Raw genomic sequence first — 18,739 nt, 5'->3', positions numbered from 1 at the left:
TTCAAATCATTTATCAGCATTGACTACACTTATATTGTTGGCATTTCGCCTGCGTTGTTTTGGTATTTAAGTGTTTCCTCCGTTTGACTTACGGTATCTGGAAAAGACTTAGCGCAGAGGCGCCTAACATTAATAATAGATATATAGGTAGTACGGTGTAGTTTTTACTATTCCGGCGAACTATTCGGCAGTGATATTTGTCCGAAGCCGGAGTGACTATCCAATGCACCCCATATATATATATATATATATTAGTTAGTTAAAGACTTTGGATTATAAAACTTTCAATTATTTCTTTTTTCAGCTGACACTATTGAAACTCTAAAAGTTGATAACATTCTTGTGAGTCTAGATAAGTGCAATTTTCATTTTACAGCTACACATTTAATTGAATGGTGTGTCACTGGATCAAGTTCTCGTATCTTGACTTTGAATATTTCATCTACCACTTTACATTCACAATCTGACTGTATTAATAAAACATACATATTCAGTAATGCTGAAAGGAGTCCCATAGACTTTAATGCTTCATATATTGAGCTCAATGAATGTAAGAGGACTAAAACAAAAGTTTGCCTTGTGAACTGTAAGTTTATATATTAATTTAAAAATGCAATATTCTTAAAATTATAAAGAAAGACATTATTTTAAAACGTTTTTTAAGCTGTGTTTTCAGCATTACCAACTGGCTAATCCTCTTGGTTTGGTCCAATGCTAAATATTGTTAATTTTGTCTAAGACCCCCCTCCCTTTTTTTCCTCCTTAAAACTTGGACTGGCCTGTTAATCCGAGCATCATTCCCCCCACTCTCTGCCTTATAAAATAGTCTTATTTACACTATCTGACTATTCTTATCCTTTTTCATTTTATAAGTTATTTTATAGACACGGATATTTTTAAAGATGTGCCTTTTTTTTTTTTAATCTTATAAATTGAATGCTCACAAAATACTTTTAACAAACTTCCCTTATTTTTTATTTTTTTTTTACACTTCAAATAAAACTTTTAATAATTTAGCAATACTAGTTCTATACATTTAAAAGGAACAGCCTGCTTTATAATGCCCTTCCAAAAATACTCACTTTTGACCTGTCAATTCAATATCATTTGTCTCTCCCCTACGCTATTGGATTCTCCCCCCCCCCCCCTTTTCCAAAAAAAAAAAAAAAAGCAAAAAAAAAACCAACAACCAACAAACTCTAATTTTATATTCTGTTACATCTGTCAGTCTCGGCCCACTTTACAACACTATCTCTCACAACCTTTTACTGGTATATTTTATTTCTCATCTTCTCCACCCTGAGCCTTAGGAAATAGTCCTGCATACAATCTCTCTGAGTATTCATAGACTTTTTCAGCTCTTAATCAAAATATTTAAAAAGGTTTCTGGTGCTTTTTGGCATGAGCATTTAATTTGGTTAAGTGCTTGGCTTCTGAACCTTGGGTCCTAGGTTCGAATCTTGGTGAAGACTGTGATTCTGAATTCCGGGATTTATAGGGTGTCCCACGAGTCCACCCCAACTCTAATGGGTACCTGACTTAAATTGGCGAAAGTAAAGACGGTTGATCATTGTGCTGGCCACATAACATCCTGCTCGTAAACCGTTGGCCAAAGAAACACATGACCTTAACATCATCTGCCCTATAGATCACAAGGTCTAAAAGTGAAGGACACTGCCAGAGTATGTGAAGTTAGGATACCTACAAGTTCCTGTGAGGACCTTACATACCTAACCCCATGATTTGCTTTAAATGCCAGGGTTATGGACATGGCGCGGCAGTCTGCAAGAGGAACACTGTATGTCCCAGATGTGCTGGAGAGGGTCACAGCCCAGTTCAAATGGCCAAACTGTCAAGCTGGCCACTCACCTACTCCAAGGACTGCCCTTTGTGGAAACAGGAGGAGGTTGCGGTACAGGAGTACCCAAGGGCCAAATCAGCTTGACAAAAGCTGTGGTTAAGATAGGAAAGCCCATAGCTACACAGATGGACACATTGACCCCATCACCCCCTCCTCCTCCAACTCCTGCTTTTTCGGGAACAAAACAATCTCCTGTAGACTCCCCAATGGATGCTCCATCTTAACGGCCGAGTTACATGCAATCTCACTTACAGGAGAAAATTTCTCATGTGCTCTGACTCCAAATCTTCTAAGTTTTGGGGGCGGATAAAGATGGACATTTAATTGGTACATAAAAGCCTAAAGCTTTTAGACCAAATAACATCTGACCATAGGTATGTCCCCTTTACCTGGATCCCCTCTCATGTTGGCATAGATGGAAACGAAACGGCAGACAGAGAAGCAAAGAGAGCCCTAAATTGGACCTGAGACAGAGTATATCTGCCACCTACAGAGAGTGGCAGGATCGATTAGATGCTAACACCCACAATAAGTGGCAGATATCATTCAGCTGTCCATATCTACGAATCTGAAAAGGCCTGGAAGTACGACCATGTCCTAACTTGACAATCCTACATCACACACTTCTTAGTGCTAAAGATAGAAGAGTCTCCACTGTGTAAGTAGTGTGACTCTTATCTCATAGTGGAACTCCTGGATTGCCCCAGATACCAGGATATAAGAGGGAAATATTTTGGAGCAGACTACTTAAAATCACTGTTTGAAAATGTCGACCCTGGGAAAATATTGGGCTTTAACCAGAAGGTGGGATTCACTACGATGGTTTTATGTGTGACATGGAAAGCAATTGTTAGTATATATTTACAACAGATTGGTATTGGATAATATAAATTTAACTACTGGTATTTTTTATTATGTGTGCTGTGCATGGATCTTGTTTTTAATCACTTGGCTCTTGAGCTATAAAGGGGGAATAACCCTTGAAGGATTATGGACTAAATTGTTCGGTGTGCCAAAATATCAAATATCATTCATTTGTGAAAGGTGCTTAGTTGTTCTAGGCACACAGAAAGTATCATATGGCTACATTTTTCATATTTCTTTGTCCTCGACAAGTGGGAGAATTAGTGATGCCAATGAATCAGTCAGGGCCCTTTGTGCTTGTAATATAGAGTGTCCTCAATTCAATAACAACAGAAAAAAATATTTAGCACTATCCTGAAAGAAAGTATCTGCAATACTTATAGATAACATAATTCACTGAGCTAGGGTTAAAAAATTATATTCAAAAATATGTATCTCTATCATTCTATATACATTTCATTGCTAGATGTGTCTTCAACAACCATAGCATCAACTTTGAAAACGTCATCTGGTATGAAAAATTGCTTTTTTTTTATATAATATGATATAATTGAAACTTTGTATATCATTTCTATTTTGCCAACCTTTATTTGTCCTTTATTTGTTGTTCAAAAGTTTAAATGGCACTTTTAGATATGTATATACAACTGTAATACCTCTTTGTTTTCCTTCAAAATAAATATAATAGCTGATGCTTTTGCTTTGATAACTAAAAATAGTTACATGTTGTTAATTTGGACATAAGCCTGTTGTTTTTTCGGTGACCGGTCATTTCATCCCCGGTCACTTCATCCCCAGTCATTTTATCCCCCGGTCAATTCATCCCCGGTCATTTCATCCACAATTAAATATTTTATATATAAATATGATTATGTAGTGATTATGACTTGTTACTAATGCGTTTATAGTGTTGCCTCTTCCACTTTGTTTTCTTAATGAGAAATCTTATGTTATATTGTAAATCTGGGTGTGTACTTAGCTATAGCGCTTCTATTGGATGTGAGGGTTGTAATATCATAATATTATCCGGATCGAAGGCCAAGGTTTGGTGGAAGTAGTAAAAAATCAATTGAGAGATAGAAGTGCAATTAGAATAATTATGATCATGCCGCTGATAACTTACTATCAAAGGCCAAGCTGTGGAAATCTTTTGAGAGATAGAAGTGCAATTTCAATAATTATTACCGTGCCGCTGATAACTTACCATCAAATGCCAAGGTGTGGTGAAAGTACGACCATGTTTTACTTTATTTTATTTTTCCATCGCTCTTTTTATTTTGAAAATGGGCGCGTCATTTTTAGCCTTGAAATAAGGTTTAATTTTTTTCTAATAAAGGCGGAGTTCACCCATCCTCGTGATATCATGTCGCCTGTATAAGTTTTGCTTTAATTCTTTTTAAACATTAACGTGTTACAATTTTGTCATTTAAATAAAAATTGAATATATTAAATATTGCTCATTTCATGATTTTTAAAATTACAATTACAGATAAAAAAGATCTGATGATGAAAATATCAGGGGATGAAATGACCGGGGATGAAGTGACCAGGGGATGAAATGACCAGGGATGAAGTGATCGGGGGATGAAATGACCGTGTATGAAGTGACTGGGGATGGGCTTTCATCATAATGCCCCTATCAAATTCAGATACTTTGAGGACCTTTATAGTACCTTTTTTGGAGTAATTATTTTATTTCTCAATGGTACACTAATTTCTAGCATTTAGATCCCCATCAACACATATATACACACTCTCTTCTTTTGGCTCCTCAATTGTATCTAGTATCCATTGTTGAAAAAGTTAAAGTGTTTTTGTTTTTTTACTAGAGTCCTAAATGATTTTTAAATTTTCTTTTTGCATCTTCAAAAATCCATGCCCCACATTATAATGCTTTCCACCTAACACTCTTTTATGCATCATGCCAATAGACTATCTGATAAAGCTGGCCTCTCAACCAACCGACAAAACATTCCTTTTAAAAAGAATTCTGGGTGACACTTGCTTTTACAATTTTGATCACATGAACACATTATTAGCTTTTGTAGTCCTAAGAAAATTAAAATTAAACATCTCTTCTTTACCTCTTACTTATTAAGAGTTTGTCCATATTTTTTGAGCCCCAAGAAATCTAAGCTGATGTGTATCATGCTCTTCTATCCTTATCACAAATGGTGATGATGTAAATGTAAGCATATGTACCCTCCAGTGACTCTTGTTTTATGATCTTATCCATCGTCAATTGTAAACAGGCTACCATGTTAGTTACTCTTAAGGGTATCCTACAAAATTGCTATAATTTTCCTCCAGCTTCAAAGGCAGTATAAAGGCAATAAGTTTTCTTTAAAGAGATCTTTTATATCTAGCTATTTAAGACACCATCATCAATTCAGGGTAAGGGTTAAGCATCTATATATATATATAGTTTGTCCATCGTGGTTCAATGATGATCACTTTGTCATCCAGGGGGCTGAGGGATTTGCACTAGGGTTTTATGCCTCCTATTGTGGCTGGTGAGAAAGAATGACACAAAAAAATTGGGAGAAAAATAAAGGACCATAGAGAAGACATTTATTTTAGTTGCTTAAGGGATAACATCATTATAGTGAAAGACTCAACTGTAGCCCATTCTGCTATAAAGTTAATTATTGTGGTTTACTAGTTTGGTCCTCATGATGATATATGTTTACGTTCACATCTATTGACATCCGAGCAAGCATCTAGGTTTTTTTTATCAAGTTACTGTAGAAATATGTTGACTTCAACCAACACAAACATGATTACACCTGGCAACTATATGAAACTTGTAACATTACATTTAATTTCAAAATACTGTAACGTCTCTCCTACTATCCAGGCTCTCTTCAAACTGCACCACACGACACAACGAACTTAAATAACCTCACAACTCAGGGCTCCAAAGTATCAGTCAGTTTAATTTCAAATACATCACAATTGGCAACAATATTACACTAACTGTCCAAAAACCTAGCCTTGCTCCGCCTGACTTCACACACCGTGCTGTTTCTAACTTCGCCTCTTACTGGTCACATAGTGAAGTAACATGAAGTGAAGTCTTGAGTGTAAACACACTGGCTCTTTTATCTGGTCTTTACTGGCCTTCTAGAAATGCATGGAACGTCGCTTGACCACTCGCTTGATTACATTCGCCGTGACTTTCATGCATAATATTTACAGCACAGGTCTTTGCTGAACTGGCGTGTACTGTCACTGGTCACGGTTGGCCGCTCGTCCTGCACTGGACTGTGGCGATTTGGGTAGGCTAAACACACACAGCACTACCCCCATCTGTGTCACCACCAGGTTGATAACAATACCATATTGCATGTCAGTACTACATAAGGTACTATGTAGGGGCTGAAAGATGCCAAACTTGGCCCTGGCATCACTTTGTATTGGCGCACATCTTGTGTGCCATATGATAGGTATACATTCACACCTGTCTTCATAATTTGTTAAAATCAATGATGGGAGTGTCATTACGAATCTAAGAGTTAATCTACTAATTTCTCTTTTTACAATTAGATACTACAGTTTACAATACTACTACAACTGTGTCATCTAATGGTATGATCTTGTGTATGACCCTTATTGATCATTTTTGTGGTTGCTTCACCTAACCTGATTGTAGGAAACAAATTTAACAATATCTCCATTTAAACCATATTTTTTTTTAAATTTTAATTAGTAAAGGTTAAAGTTATATTTATATTCTCAAAATAGTGCTAATTAAAGAATTTAAGAATGCAAATAATATGTTTTTATATGTGTATAATATAATATAAATTGTAAAAATTCTATTTGGCCCTTAAATAAATTAAATTAAAAAAAAAGAAAATGAATACTTAATTTCAATAATATTAATAAAATAAAATATGTGTACAATTACCTAAAAATCCTGCTTTCATTTTTATGTATGAATTTATCAAAACCCTTTCCTTTCTACTTTTCAACTGCATATTATTACTGGTTTCAGATACATAAAACAAAGTTATTTTATTATATATTTTTTTTTCATGTATCATTTATACCAATTTTCCTGAAGATATATATTTGAAAAAAAAACAACATAACAAGCACTTTTTTAAAATCGTTTTCACACAATTAAATTTCACAGACGTATTTGGACAATCTCTAACCAGTGTACTTTTGTCTCTGCCTCATAATTTAGCTTAAAAATTTTATTTTGAAAACCTATCTAAATATGAATATAATTAAAATGTATGTAAGTAAACACCAGTGTTTCCAGCATTCATCAGAGCTTTATGGCTGTTAAAATCAACGATGCTCCATCGTTACGGAGTCTTAAGAGTTAATCTACAAATATTTCTTTTTACAATTAGATACTACAGTTTACAATTCTACTACAACTGTACCATCTAATGGTATGATCTTGTGTATGACCCTTATTAATGATTTTTTGTTGTTGCTTCACCTAACCTGATTGTAGGAAACTATTTATATGCTCATAAGTTGAGAACAAATTTTACAATATCTCCATTTAAACCATTATTTTTTGAATTTGTAAAGGTTAAAGTTATATTTATATTCTCAAAATAGTGATAATTTTAAATATAAGTAATATGTTTTTATATTTTTATATGTGTATAATATAAATTATAAAACAAAATTAATTCCATTTTAATACAATTTTTTCATGTATCATTTCTACCAATTTTACTGAAGCTATAGATTTAAAAAACAACAACATATAACAGCCCTTTTCTTATATTTTTTTTCACATATTTGGACAATCTCACCACATGGTACTTTGGTAGCTGCCTCATAATTTAGCTTAAAAATTGTATTTTGAAAACCTATCTAAATATGAAATATAATTAAAATGTATGTAAGTAAACACAAATAACCTATTTAAAGTATATGTTTACTTAAGTGAAAGTAATATATATGTTAATATTTGATAAAAAAACCCATTGAAGTACCTAAATATTAGATCTTTTCGTTGAAGGAATGTTGAGATGTAAAGGCTCGAAAATAAAAAAAAAACATTATAAAGTTGAATTACTGTATTTAAAATAATAAATATAAGATTTCACAAAATCATTTCCAACACAAGTATTTTGCGTAAAGACGAGGCGCATTGGTTCAGTGGTTAAGCACTTGGCTTCCATACCTGGGGTCCTAGGTTCAGATCTCAGTGAAAACTGTTATTTTGAATTTCTGGATTTTTAAGGCACTTCTGAGTCTACCCAACTCAAATGGGTACCTGACTTATTTAAGGAAAGTAAAGGTGGTTGGTTGTTTTGCTGGCCACATGACACCCTGCCATTTAACTGTCGACTAAAGAAACAGCTGACCTTAACTTCATCTGCCCCATAGATCACACGGTCTGAAAGTGTTTTTTTTTTACTACCGGTACTTTAAGTTTTTTTTTTCTAATATTTCGTACAATATTTGTACATTGTTCTCTAACATGCTTTTGTTATTATCTCTTTGACTCCGGAATTATTTTCCACATTTAGACAGTGTAAATTAATTTATTTGGCCTTTCGGAATGACAATTGTGCAACCAAACAATCCATGCTCACATAGGTCTCACCAGACACACGAGGAAGCACAAAGCTCCAGTGCAAAGCCCTCAGTCCCCTGGATGCCAGAAGTGGTCATCATCGAACCATGACGGACGAACTATATATTTATTAGATCTAGGAAATAATTATGATCCAAAGTAGGAAAACAAATATGTGAGTGGAGAGCTCAGGTGCAGAACTACTACAAATGTTCATGAAAGAAAGGAGGACACAATAAACTCTATCTAGCCATCATTTCTGGTGCTCAGGTGCACAGAAGAGGGGAAAAGTCTCACAAAGATGAGCCCTTTTCTCATCTACATGTAACGTAAGACAATAGTGGGAGAGTCCAAGAGTGTATCAAAGCTGCACAAGACATCTGAACTTCTTATAGAAGTTGATAATCAAGATGCAGAGGTGTAATCAGCTCTAGACACCTGCTGGAATGTTCCGAGAAGAAAATAATGGAAGGAATTGAAGAAGTCATCCATGCCCGGCGCATGAACTTGGAGATTCCTGTAGCTGTCTGCTTACAGGAAACATTTCTGAAAGATAGTATCAGTTTCCGAAGCTACAGCACTTTCAGCAGGGATGTTGAGTATGCAGAGAGAGCATCAGGTTGAGTCTGTATCCTTGTGAAGGACAGCATTCCCCATGAGAGGGTAGAACTACAAACCACAATACAGGCCATAGCAGCTAGGATAACCCTACACAAGGTTATCACTTGCTGCAGCCTGTATCTACCTCCAGGTGCTCTTCCCGAACCCTCATTGGCAACCATGTTAAAAATCTATAATTGTGTATGGCAATCAGGCGCTTTCTCAAACAGATAGAGGAAAGCCACAGTTATACCAATACCTAAACTGGGAAGAGAATGGCCTTACCCAGCTAACTATCGCCCAATAGCACTAACAAGCTGCATCTCCTAAACCATGGAAAGGATGATAAATAATAGGTAGGTCTGGTTCCTTGAGAGAAAAAAATATCTAACTACCAGTGCGGATTTTGGACAACAACTGACCACCTGGTAAGGCTGGAATCTTTCATCAGAAATGCAATTATTAGACGAGAACATCTAGTAGCTGTATTTTTCGATGTAGAAAAGGCCTATGATACAACCTGGAAACATGGCATTCTACAAGACTTGGAGGTTATGGGCTAAAGGGACACCTTCCTTGCTTTGCGGGGGGAATTCCCTAAAGAACCTTGAATTTCAGGTTCGAGTAGGCAACTCCGCTTCTGACACTTATGAACAGGAAATGGATTTACCCCAGAGCAGCATTTTCTCAGTAATTCTGTTTAATATTAAAATAAACATCATTATAAAGGCTCTGTTCACTGGCATAGAGTGCTCTCTGTATTTTTATGATTTTTTCATTTTTACACATGGCAAAAACATGAATACTTTAGAAAGAAGATACAATTATGTTTAGTAAAATTCAATATTGGGCAAACGATAATGGTTTTATATTTTCAAACTCCAAAACTGTTAGCATGCATTTTTGTAATTTATGGGGAATTCACCCAGACCCTAATTTATTTTTACACAAAAAGAAGTTCCCTCTTGTGAAAACTACAAAAATTTTAGGCCTTACCCTAGATTCAAAATTTAATTTTCTCCCCCACATTAAGGAACTTAAGCGGAAATGCCACAAGTCATTAAACATACAGTACTCAGCAATTTGGCCTGGGGAGCTAACAAAGATACCTTGCTGCTGCAATATTGGAATGTGATCCGATCCAAGTTAGACTATGTATCCATAATATATGGAACAGCTAGGAAATCATACCTAAAAATGCTGGAGTCCATACAAAATGCGTCTCTGTCTTGGCGCATTTCGTACATCAAAAATCCCAAGTCTCCACGTGGAGGCTGGAGAACTTCCCCATGGACATAAGAATGAAAAAGCTTACAATGCAGTTTATAGTCAAGCTAAAATTTAACCCCACGAACTGTGCTTTCAACTCCATATTTAATCCAACTGATGTAGAATTGTAAAATTGAAGGCCTAACGTCACAGAGAAGTTGGGCCTTCGAAAGAGAGGATCCATCTAAAATTTAACCCTACTAATTGACAAAATTTGTAAAATAATAGAAATGTATCCCTTCTTAATTGTGAGATTGTGCTACCATTTACAATGACAGACCCAAAATGGATGGATAGGTTGCGTGTTCTTGCTCTTATCGGAACAAAACAATCTCCTGTAGACTCCTCAATGGATGCTCCATTATCACTTGCTCTCATGGCCCTAAAAGCATCAGACAAGAGAAAATTTCTCATATGCTCCGACTCCAAATCTGCATTGGGGCGATGGAAGATGACATTCCATTGGTACATAAGAGCCTAAAGCTTTTAGACCAAATAACAGTGCTGACCATAGGGATGTCACCTTCTCCTGGATCCCTCCCATGTGGGCATAGATGGAAACGAAACGGCTGACAGAGAATTAAAGAGAGACCCGAATCAAGCGGTGTCAGGAACCCTAATTGAGATCCAAAACAAACTTTGACATATTGTGATGGATGTCATGTGGCGACCCACATCTAAGGTTCAGAAAAGGTGTAGAAGCACGACCATGTCCAGAATTAGGATTAGCCACACCTACATAACGCACTCCTTTGTGCCCCCACTTTGTAACATATCCTTTTTGATTGCCCCAGATACCAGGATATTGGAAGGAAATATTTTAGAGTTAAAAAATACTTTTTGATAATCTCGATCCTAGGAAAATAATGAGCTTTGTCGAGAGGTGTGGTTGTTTGCGAAGGTTTGATTTGTATAGGCACAGAAATCGTTAACATTAAATTACAGGTAATAAGTTTGTACTATCTTTACTATCTTAACTGTGAAAAGACCATGTTTTTAATGACTTATCTGTATAAATTTCACTCTTGTGATACAAAGGGAGAATAACCACAGAGGGATTACTGGCACGACATGGCCTAATTGTGCTGATATGCTAAAAAACAGAAAAAAAAAAAAAAATTTTCAAAAAATCTTTCACCGTAAAAACATTGAAAGACGGAAATTCTAGATGTTTAGCAAAGGGAAGAAAATTTATTTTTTTAAACACCTACGTTTTCAGTGTTGATCAGAGCTTTATGGCATAACATTTTGAGTAACTACATTTATATATTTAATTAAATTATACCTTGTTATATAGTTTTATTTCAGGTAACAATACTTACTGTTGTAGCAAGCAGGTGATAAACGAATTTATAGCCAATAACCAGGTTAATGAAAAATTAAAGAACGAAAATCAAAGCATATAGTTTAAGGGTATGATAAGACAAGCTTATAAAAAAAAAATATTTTCAAATAAAAGGAAGAGCTTATTATGTTATTAGGTGAAAAAATGACTTTCTTTACATGTCTCATTATGCTACTTAAAGAGGTACAGATATGTTTTTTTCTATATTTGGCTTTATTAAAAACATTTTTTTTCCATTGTTTGTTGCAGTTCAATCTACATCAAATGCAACCATCTCAAAGGAATTGGCTGGAGTGCTCTCAGCTCATATAGTTTGTACAGTTACAGCAATTATTATATCTGTAATCGTTATTGTCATCATACTTGGTAGGTAAACAAAACAAAATGATTATATTATATATATATTTAAATAATATTCAAAAGTTGTCTATAGTAAAAACTTATGTTAGGCGTTCTTAAGTCATAGAATCGCTATGGTTCATCTAGTAGTAGTGACCTATAAAAAAATGAATCTAATATCGCGCTTTCTTTTAAATTGTAAAATTGCCTATTATTTTTAAAGTTTTAGGCATTTTTCATCCTCTTATATTTTAAAGTATAAATATCGGTAATAGTATACATTAAGCTGTTCACCTCTGTCCCGGTTCTTTCTGTGATTTTACTGTAGACAATATGCTCATACCTACACTCAAAAGCTCAACTGTTGAAAATTATTATTAAGTTTAAAAATAATATGTGTTTTCATGTTCTTTTATCATTGCTTTGATGAAAGTGATGTCATATTGTTTATGACGTTCTCAAGAGAGGTAACTTTACATCACAAGAATTAAAAAACAATAAATTATTAAGAAAGTATCACTAAACTATATATTATTTTGATGAAATTTAGTGTGATCAAATGTTAGATTTATTGATAGCTTCAGGGTTAAGGCTAGGTTTAGTGACAGAATTTCGTTCAGAATTAGAGTTAAGTTTAGAATTTGGGTAAATTTTAAAAAAAATTAGGGTTTGATTTAAAATTAGTGTACCGGTACATAGAGTTGCCTACAAGTTTATCATCTGAAAATGGCGCATGAAGATTTAAAATGTTTACTATATCCAGGGCTGGTCATAGGCCACAAAAAACGCAGTAGTCCTCGCACTATCATAGGCCCTGCGCTAATTCTATATGTAGTATATTAAAATAAACTTTGCAACTTATTACACAGGGTTCTTGCGGCCTCCTGATTTTCCAGGAGCTCCTGGAAATCTCCTGAAATTGCAAAATATACCAAAAAAAGTCCTGGGAATCTCTTGAACCTATTTATATTTGAAAACTCATGAAAATATCCTGAAAATAAACAAAATTACCATTTTGTTTGGGGTGTCATTCAATATGGAAAACACCAATCCTACGTTCGAGAAAATGGCATTATACAATACCCATAACTGTGGAATCTGGTGAAAGAAGCTTCTTGCGCCTCAAGCTAATCAAGAATTACTTGAGGTCATGAGTGTGATCTATGTAGGAAACATAATTTTGATTATATACTGTATCACTTTGCTAGATGCAAGGCTCGTAAAGTTAATTTGATCGTGATTTTGTACTTAGTAAAGAATGAAAAAAATGCTAAGACAAATTTATTTTCTAATACAAAAATCTTATTTTTCATATATTATCATTATTCCTACCCAGACTGAGCTCCGCGCAATCCGTTTAGCATACGGCCCTGCCATTGTTAGAGGCGGCCCTGACTAGATCTAGATCTTATTGATCTAAATATATATACATACACACACACACATCATACATTTCATCCTTTAAAAATGTCATAAAATTTTGTCATGGGAAAGTGCTACTAACCCTGGATTCTGAATTCTTTTAAAATGTGATAAAATATTTCCAGTGTCTGCATACCTGGTAAAGAAATCGCCTATAAACAAAACTATGTTTAAAGAATTAGATGTTACTAATCCAATTAAATAAACCATTACATCTGGTTTAAGTCTATTTTCACTTATAACGAAATTTCCCATTCTTTTGAATGAATTTTTCTGTTGACGCTATTATGAAATGTAGAATACACTATAGGCATTATGGTTATAAAATCATTGCTAAATGACAAGTACGGCATCATTTTAATACGTATTCCAGAATAGTTATGACCAAGACTAAAAGTGTAAATATTTTGACTAAAGTACAAAATGTGTTTTATAACTTTATGCTGTGTTAACTTTTGCAATGCCGCATTTCATGAAAGTTACGTGCTTGAATGTTTTTTAGTCTTTCCTGAATAAATTTCTTTAGATTTATGAAAATACACATTTGTCCTTCAAAATACAGATTTTCAGGTCTGGGAATACACCTTTCCCTTTTGGCATGTAGTCATCTATGGTTAGGGTAAGGTTTAGAATTAGGGTTAGGGTTAGTGTTAGATTTAGAGGTAGGATCAGGCTTAGTCATTACTTAAACCTAACCCTAATTCTAAACCTAATCCTAAACCTAACCTAATTCTAAACCTAATTCTAGCACTAAGCTACTAATCCTATAGTATAGTTCTTAAAAAAAAAAATTAAGAATAAATAAAAGTTCTTTTACTTTCTCTCCAGAGCATCATAACAAAATGGTGTCGCTTTTATTACAGCAATGATTAGAGACCGAAAAAAAAATCGGCTTAATAATTTGCAACGGTTGAGATTTTTAGTGTTTGATTGTAGGTTTATGAGCCTATTTACATGTGACAAAGTTTATACCATTAAATAAGAACAATCTGGTATAAACTTTGTCACATGTAAATTATGAGTGAGACTGGTGTGAATGTACACTTTGGTTTCTTATAGTTATAATGTTTTTTGTTTGGTGTAATGCACAAATTGTAAGACAAATTTCCTTACGGATATTAAAGATTATTATTATTATTATTATTATTACTATGGTAAGACCACAGAAAGAAACGGATCGGAGGTGAACAGCTTAATATGTACTATTACCTAAATATCCAATAACAGTAGAAAGGGAATAGTTAGAAAGGTTATTTTAAGCCCTATAATAATATAAATATAAAGTTTTTCCTGTTAGTTAAAAAACAAGAGTAAAAATCCTTTACGACTAACATCACTACACTAAATAATTGTGCTAGTGGCTGTGTTTTATACCTTGTTTGTTTATTCGTAAAATGGGGTGTATTTAAAAAAAAAGGATCTTTTTTTTAACATGTATATTTTATAAAAAAATGAACAAGCTTTACAATGGTACCAATAACTCAATTGATTAACATTGTTTTTACAAAAACAAACTTTAAAAATACAAAAAAAGTTTGAATTACTTTACGATAAAGATACATATTTGTTTAGTTAATGTCACCATTGAAAAGCATGTCTATTTTTCTATAAAACATACTTAAGTCCTCCTGCGCTGTTTGGCGCATTGGGCGGCAAGCTGTCTCCACAAAGATCTGGAGCCTTCTCCCACCTGGTGTCCACTTCTAAGGTCATCCATGAAAGCGTGACATTTGTTGACATTTTTTATATGGGTAGCTTGAATGATTCCCCTTGACCAAGGGAGTGAATGTTGAAATGTTATGTATCATGTGTGTTAACGAAATGTGTAAATAAATTCACTCATGAATCTGGCGTTATAGTGTTAGCGTTGTTTATTAAGTGTAGCGTTCCTAGTTTAACAAGTGCTAGCAGAGCTGTAAGTAAAATTATTTACTTTATTGATCCAATTTGAAGTACTAATGGCTACTAGGATAGAGATCCCATCATTCTTTAAAGAAAAGTCATACGAATTGTATAAACAAGAGATACTCGCACAAAGCAGTGCATCGGGGATAAGAGAGAAAGCTTTCGAACAATTAGACTTATCAGAGCGGAGCTCAAGTGTCGGGAAGGCTTCGAGAGACTTTTGTTGTTTCTTGACAAGAACTTGACCAAAGACGACCTGGCAGACAGGATTCACAAATTTGACGAGTAGACCATATACATATATATATATATATATATGTATATATACTGTACATAAATTAACAGAATACATTTATATTTATGTCTAATCTATGTTTACTCCCTAATGGGTTTTTACAAAAATTTTTGATTTTTTGGTTTAATTCAAATAAATAAAATGCATTGCAAAATTAAAAATATATTAATATGAAATATTTTAATATTTCAGTGAAAGTGCAAAAACAACTACCAAATGACAAAACCAGACCTAGGCACGTAGATCTGTTATGCATCACAATATCACTTTTTGAATTTCTTCAAATTGTGCTTGTTACAGTTGCTGGTGTTAAATTTGCTGGTAAGTATTCTTCATAGTTAATTATTATTTCAATAAAAAATATTTCTTGTTTGTAATTTTGAAATATTTTTTATAAATTTAGGTGAAGGACAGGCATCTTTGGAAATTTGGAAAATAATGATAATTTACCAAGCTATTGTTAATATTATATTATTAACAGTGGAATCTTTATTACTTGGAATTAAAACAAGTAAGTAAAAACTAATTTATTTTATACAGATTAGTATCACTCACCCAGCATCACATGTAAAATACTAAAACACATAATATGCAGCTACAACACAAATCACTTAGATAAACATGTCCTCGCTAGATAAACATAATGTCCTCACTCAGTATATGTCTTTAGGAAATATATTATGTGAAACTCAACTAATAACTGATGCTTTTTCCTAGGGATTTGATCAGGGGCGGACTGGCTATATGGGCAAACGGGCAAAGGCCCGGTGGGCCGGTACCAATCGGGCCGGTCTGGTCGCACTCAAAGAAAAAAAAATAAAATAAAATTTAACCAAAAAGAGGGATGAGAGAGGTTAAGTTAGAAAACATTGACATAACGCAGCAAAAAAAAAATATAGGCGCTACACTTAGCTCTTTAACAATACTTAATAGAAATGAACTTTAACACATACACACAGCCGCGAAATTGCAAACCACCCAATTTATTCACAGCTCAATATGGGTATAAAGCTCTACTTTCTGCGATTTGAAAAGAAAAAGTAAGTTTCTTTTTATTTATTTTTATTAACATAGATCTAAAAATACTACACTTAAGGTTTACAAAAAGAAATTTAATTAAAAATAAATCTAGATATAAATCAATTTTTATACTATTAAAATTAATGGCAAACTTATGCTTAGTATGAAGTCATTAATGATGAAAATAATAACAATAATTTATATAGCGCTGTCACATCCGATATTTAATAAAAGGAGATTTATATTTTAAATAATGAGTCATGGTATATTCATATACAAATCGCGTTTTTGAGAATGTACTAGGAGGAAGCAAGAGCTTTTCACATTAAGTAAGTGCCTCTCTAACCGTTTTGCTTTCTCTTATCTTTTAATTGAATGGGTTGCCTGAGTCAGCCAGTAAAACCAATGATTTAGCATATTTTAAGTCATAGATCAACATACATGACTAGATTCACACATGAAATGCATAAGACGTAACGATCTTAATTTTTAAAGAAAAGTCTATAATCTATAAGTAATACCAAAAAGCTTCAAACTCACTAGGCTGCTATTGTATTGTTTATAGTTCTCAGTCTACATACATGTATAAATAGAATACATTAAGTAATCCTATGAATGCATACATCCAGTTTTCGATGCGTTATCAAACGTTATATATTTTGTAGAGAATTAGGCTTACACCTATAACATAACACATGGGCGTAGCCGGAAGGGGAGGGTCTTTAAATCATCACTTGCCTTAGACATCATTATCTGAAAGGGAAACTTTACTTACTGCCCCAGTGCAGCTAACGTATCCAAACCACAGTCACCAAATTTCATGAGCGTAGCCAAAAGGGTTTTTGTGATTTCCCTTCCCCCTCCAATAAAAAAACTAAAGCATTTTACCATTTTCTACCAGTCGCTGGACTCCATTGAATAGCAGATTTGGTTTTTGAATTTTTTTAGCGGAAGAGTAGCAGGCTAATTGCACTGAAGATACCTCAGAATATGCATTTTTAAAGCTTAAAATAACGGAATAATGCTTGGTTCCGGGGCTTCGCCCGGACCCTACTGGAGGGAGCTCTTAGCGCTCTCCCGGACACCCTAGCTGCCCTTTAGCGGTGTGAAATGTCTTTCCACTAATTATAGGAAGAGAGTATTCTAGGGTAGAAAAAATGTTTGAAAAAATGAAAGATCACAATGTAATGAAGATGATTAATTACATATACACACTCTTATATATATATATATATATATATATATATATATATACATAAATTGCGGAGTGTGAAAAAACCCCCCACCGAAAATATATGACATGCCATTTGTGGGCCGGTTTATATGGTAATGCCTGGGCCGATTTTGATACCCAGTCCGCCCCTGTCCTCCCCCCCCCCCCAATCCAAAAGCTATTTTTTGGTAAGCAAATGCTAACTAAACATTCAAATAGGCCTATATTGCCCTATATATATTACAGGCTCTATTTATGAGCAGGATTTAAGTTAGTTAATAAAAGAATAAAACATTACCTAAAATGCACACCATGACTCTAGTACATGGACGTAGCCAGGGGGTGGGGATTGGGGTTCATCCCCCCCCCCCCCCCCCCAAAATGAAATCCCCCCCGTGGGGGTGGGGGTCGGAGTTTAGTGATTGAGCTTTAGATTTAATTTTTGTTTAGGTGAAACTTTAATACTTAACCATCACTTACCAAGGGGGTTTTGAGTTTAAAACCCTTTACCAGGGGGTTTTGAGTTTAAAACCCTTTACCAGGGGGTTTTGAGGGGTTTTGAGTTTGAAACCCCATACCATGAGGGTTTGAGTTTTAAAACCCCCTACCAGGAGTTTTGAGTTTAAAAACCAGGGTGTTTTGAGTTTGAAACCGATTACCAAGGGTTTTGAGTTTGAAAACCCCCTACCAGGGGGTTTTGAGTTTGAAACCCACTACCAACCGGTTTGAAGTTTAAAACCCCCTACCTTGGGTTTTGTATTTAAATCCCCCTCTTGTATAAAACAAAAAAAAATGCAAATGACTATCCCGAAATTCCAAGAGCACATCTAAGGAAGATTTTGATTTTAAACCCCTCTTCAAAATTTGCGATTGTTCATCTCTACCTCTGGAGATGTACCCACACAGCTAGACAGACGTCTGGTCAGTGTGACTTAGTCAAGGAATATGACATCTTAACATGTTAACTAAACCCATGCAAAGGTCAAGAAAATGAAAAAAAATGTGCCAGCCATTTCTGCTCTGTATGTAAAGCGCATTTATAACGAAAAATTTTA

At 34.4% G+C, this 18,739-nt stretch overlaps 1 protein-coding gene across 3 annotated transcripts in view; it reads left to right on the top strand.

The window, feature by feature from the left end:
• LOC129922962 (uncharacterized) overlaps nt 1–18,739 on the top strand; it is a 60,291-nt gene that overhangs the window by 17,710 nt on the left and 23,842 nt on the right. Inside the window, exons 5-10 of one of the 3 annotated variants that reach the window (XM_056011333.1) lie at nt 305–586; nt 3,192–3,236; nt 6,272–6,313; nt 11,740–11,856; nt 15,644–15,772; nt 15,855–15,962. In XM_056011333.1, coding sequence (XP_055867308.1) covers nt 305–586; nt 3,192–3,236; nt 6,272–6,313; nt 11,740–11,856; nt 15,644–15,772; nt 15,855–15,962 — 723 coding nt within the window. The remainder of the gene's footprint in view (nt 1–304; nt 587–3,191; nt 3,237–6,271; nt 6,314–11,739; nt 11,857–15,643; nt 15,773–15,854; nt 15,963–18,739) is intronic. The other 2 variants (XM_056011334.1, XM_056011335.1) reach the window with 2 other exon arrangements.

This window comes from Biomphalaria glabrata, chromosome 14 (genome assembly GCF_947242115.1).
Source record: "Biomphalaria glabrata chromosome 14, xgBioGlab47.1, whole genome shotgun sequence".
In the NCBI taxonomy this organism is placed as follows: domain Eukaryota; kingdom Metazoa; phylum Mollusca; class Gastropoda; family Planorbidae; genus Biomphalaria; species Biomphalaria glabrata.
This window is presented reverse-complemented; position numbering and strand designations above follow the sequence as displayed.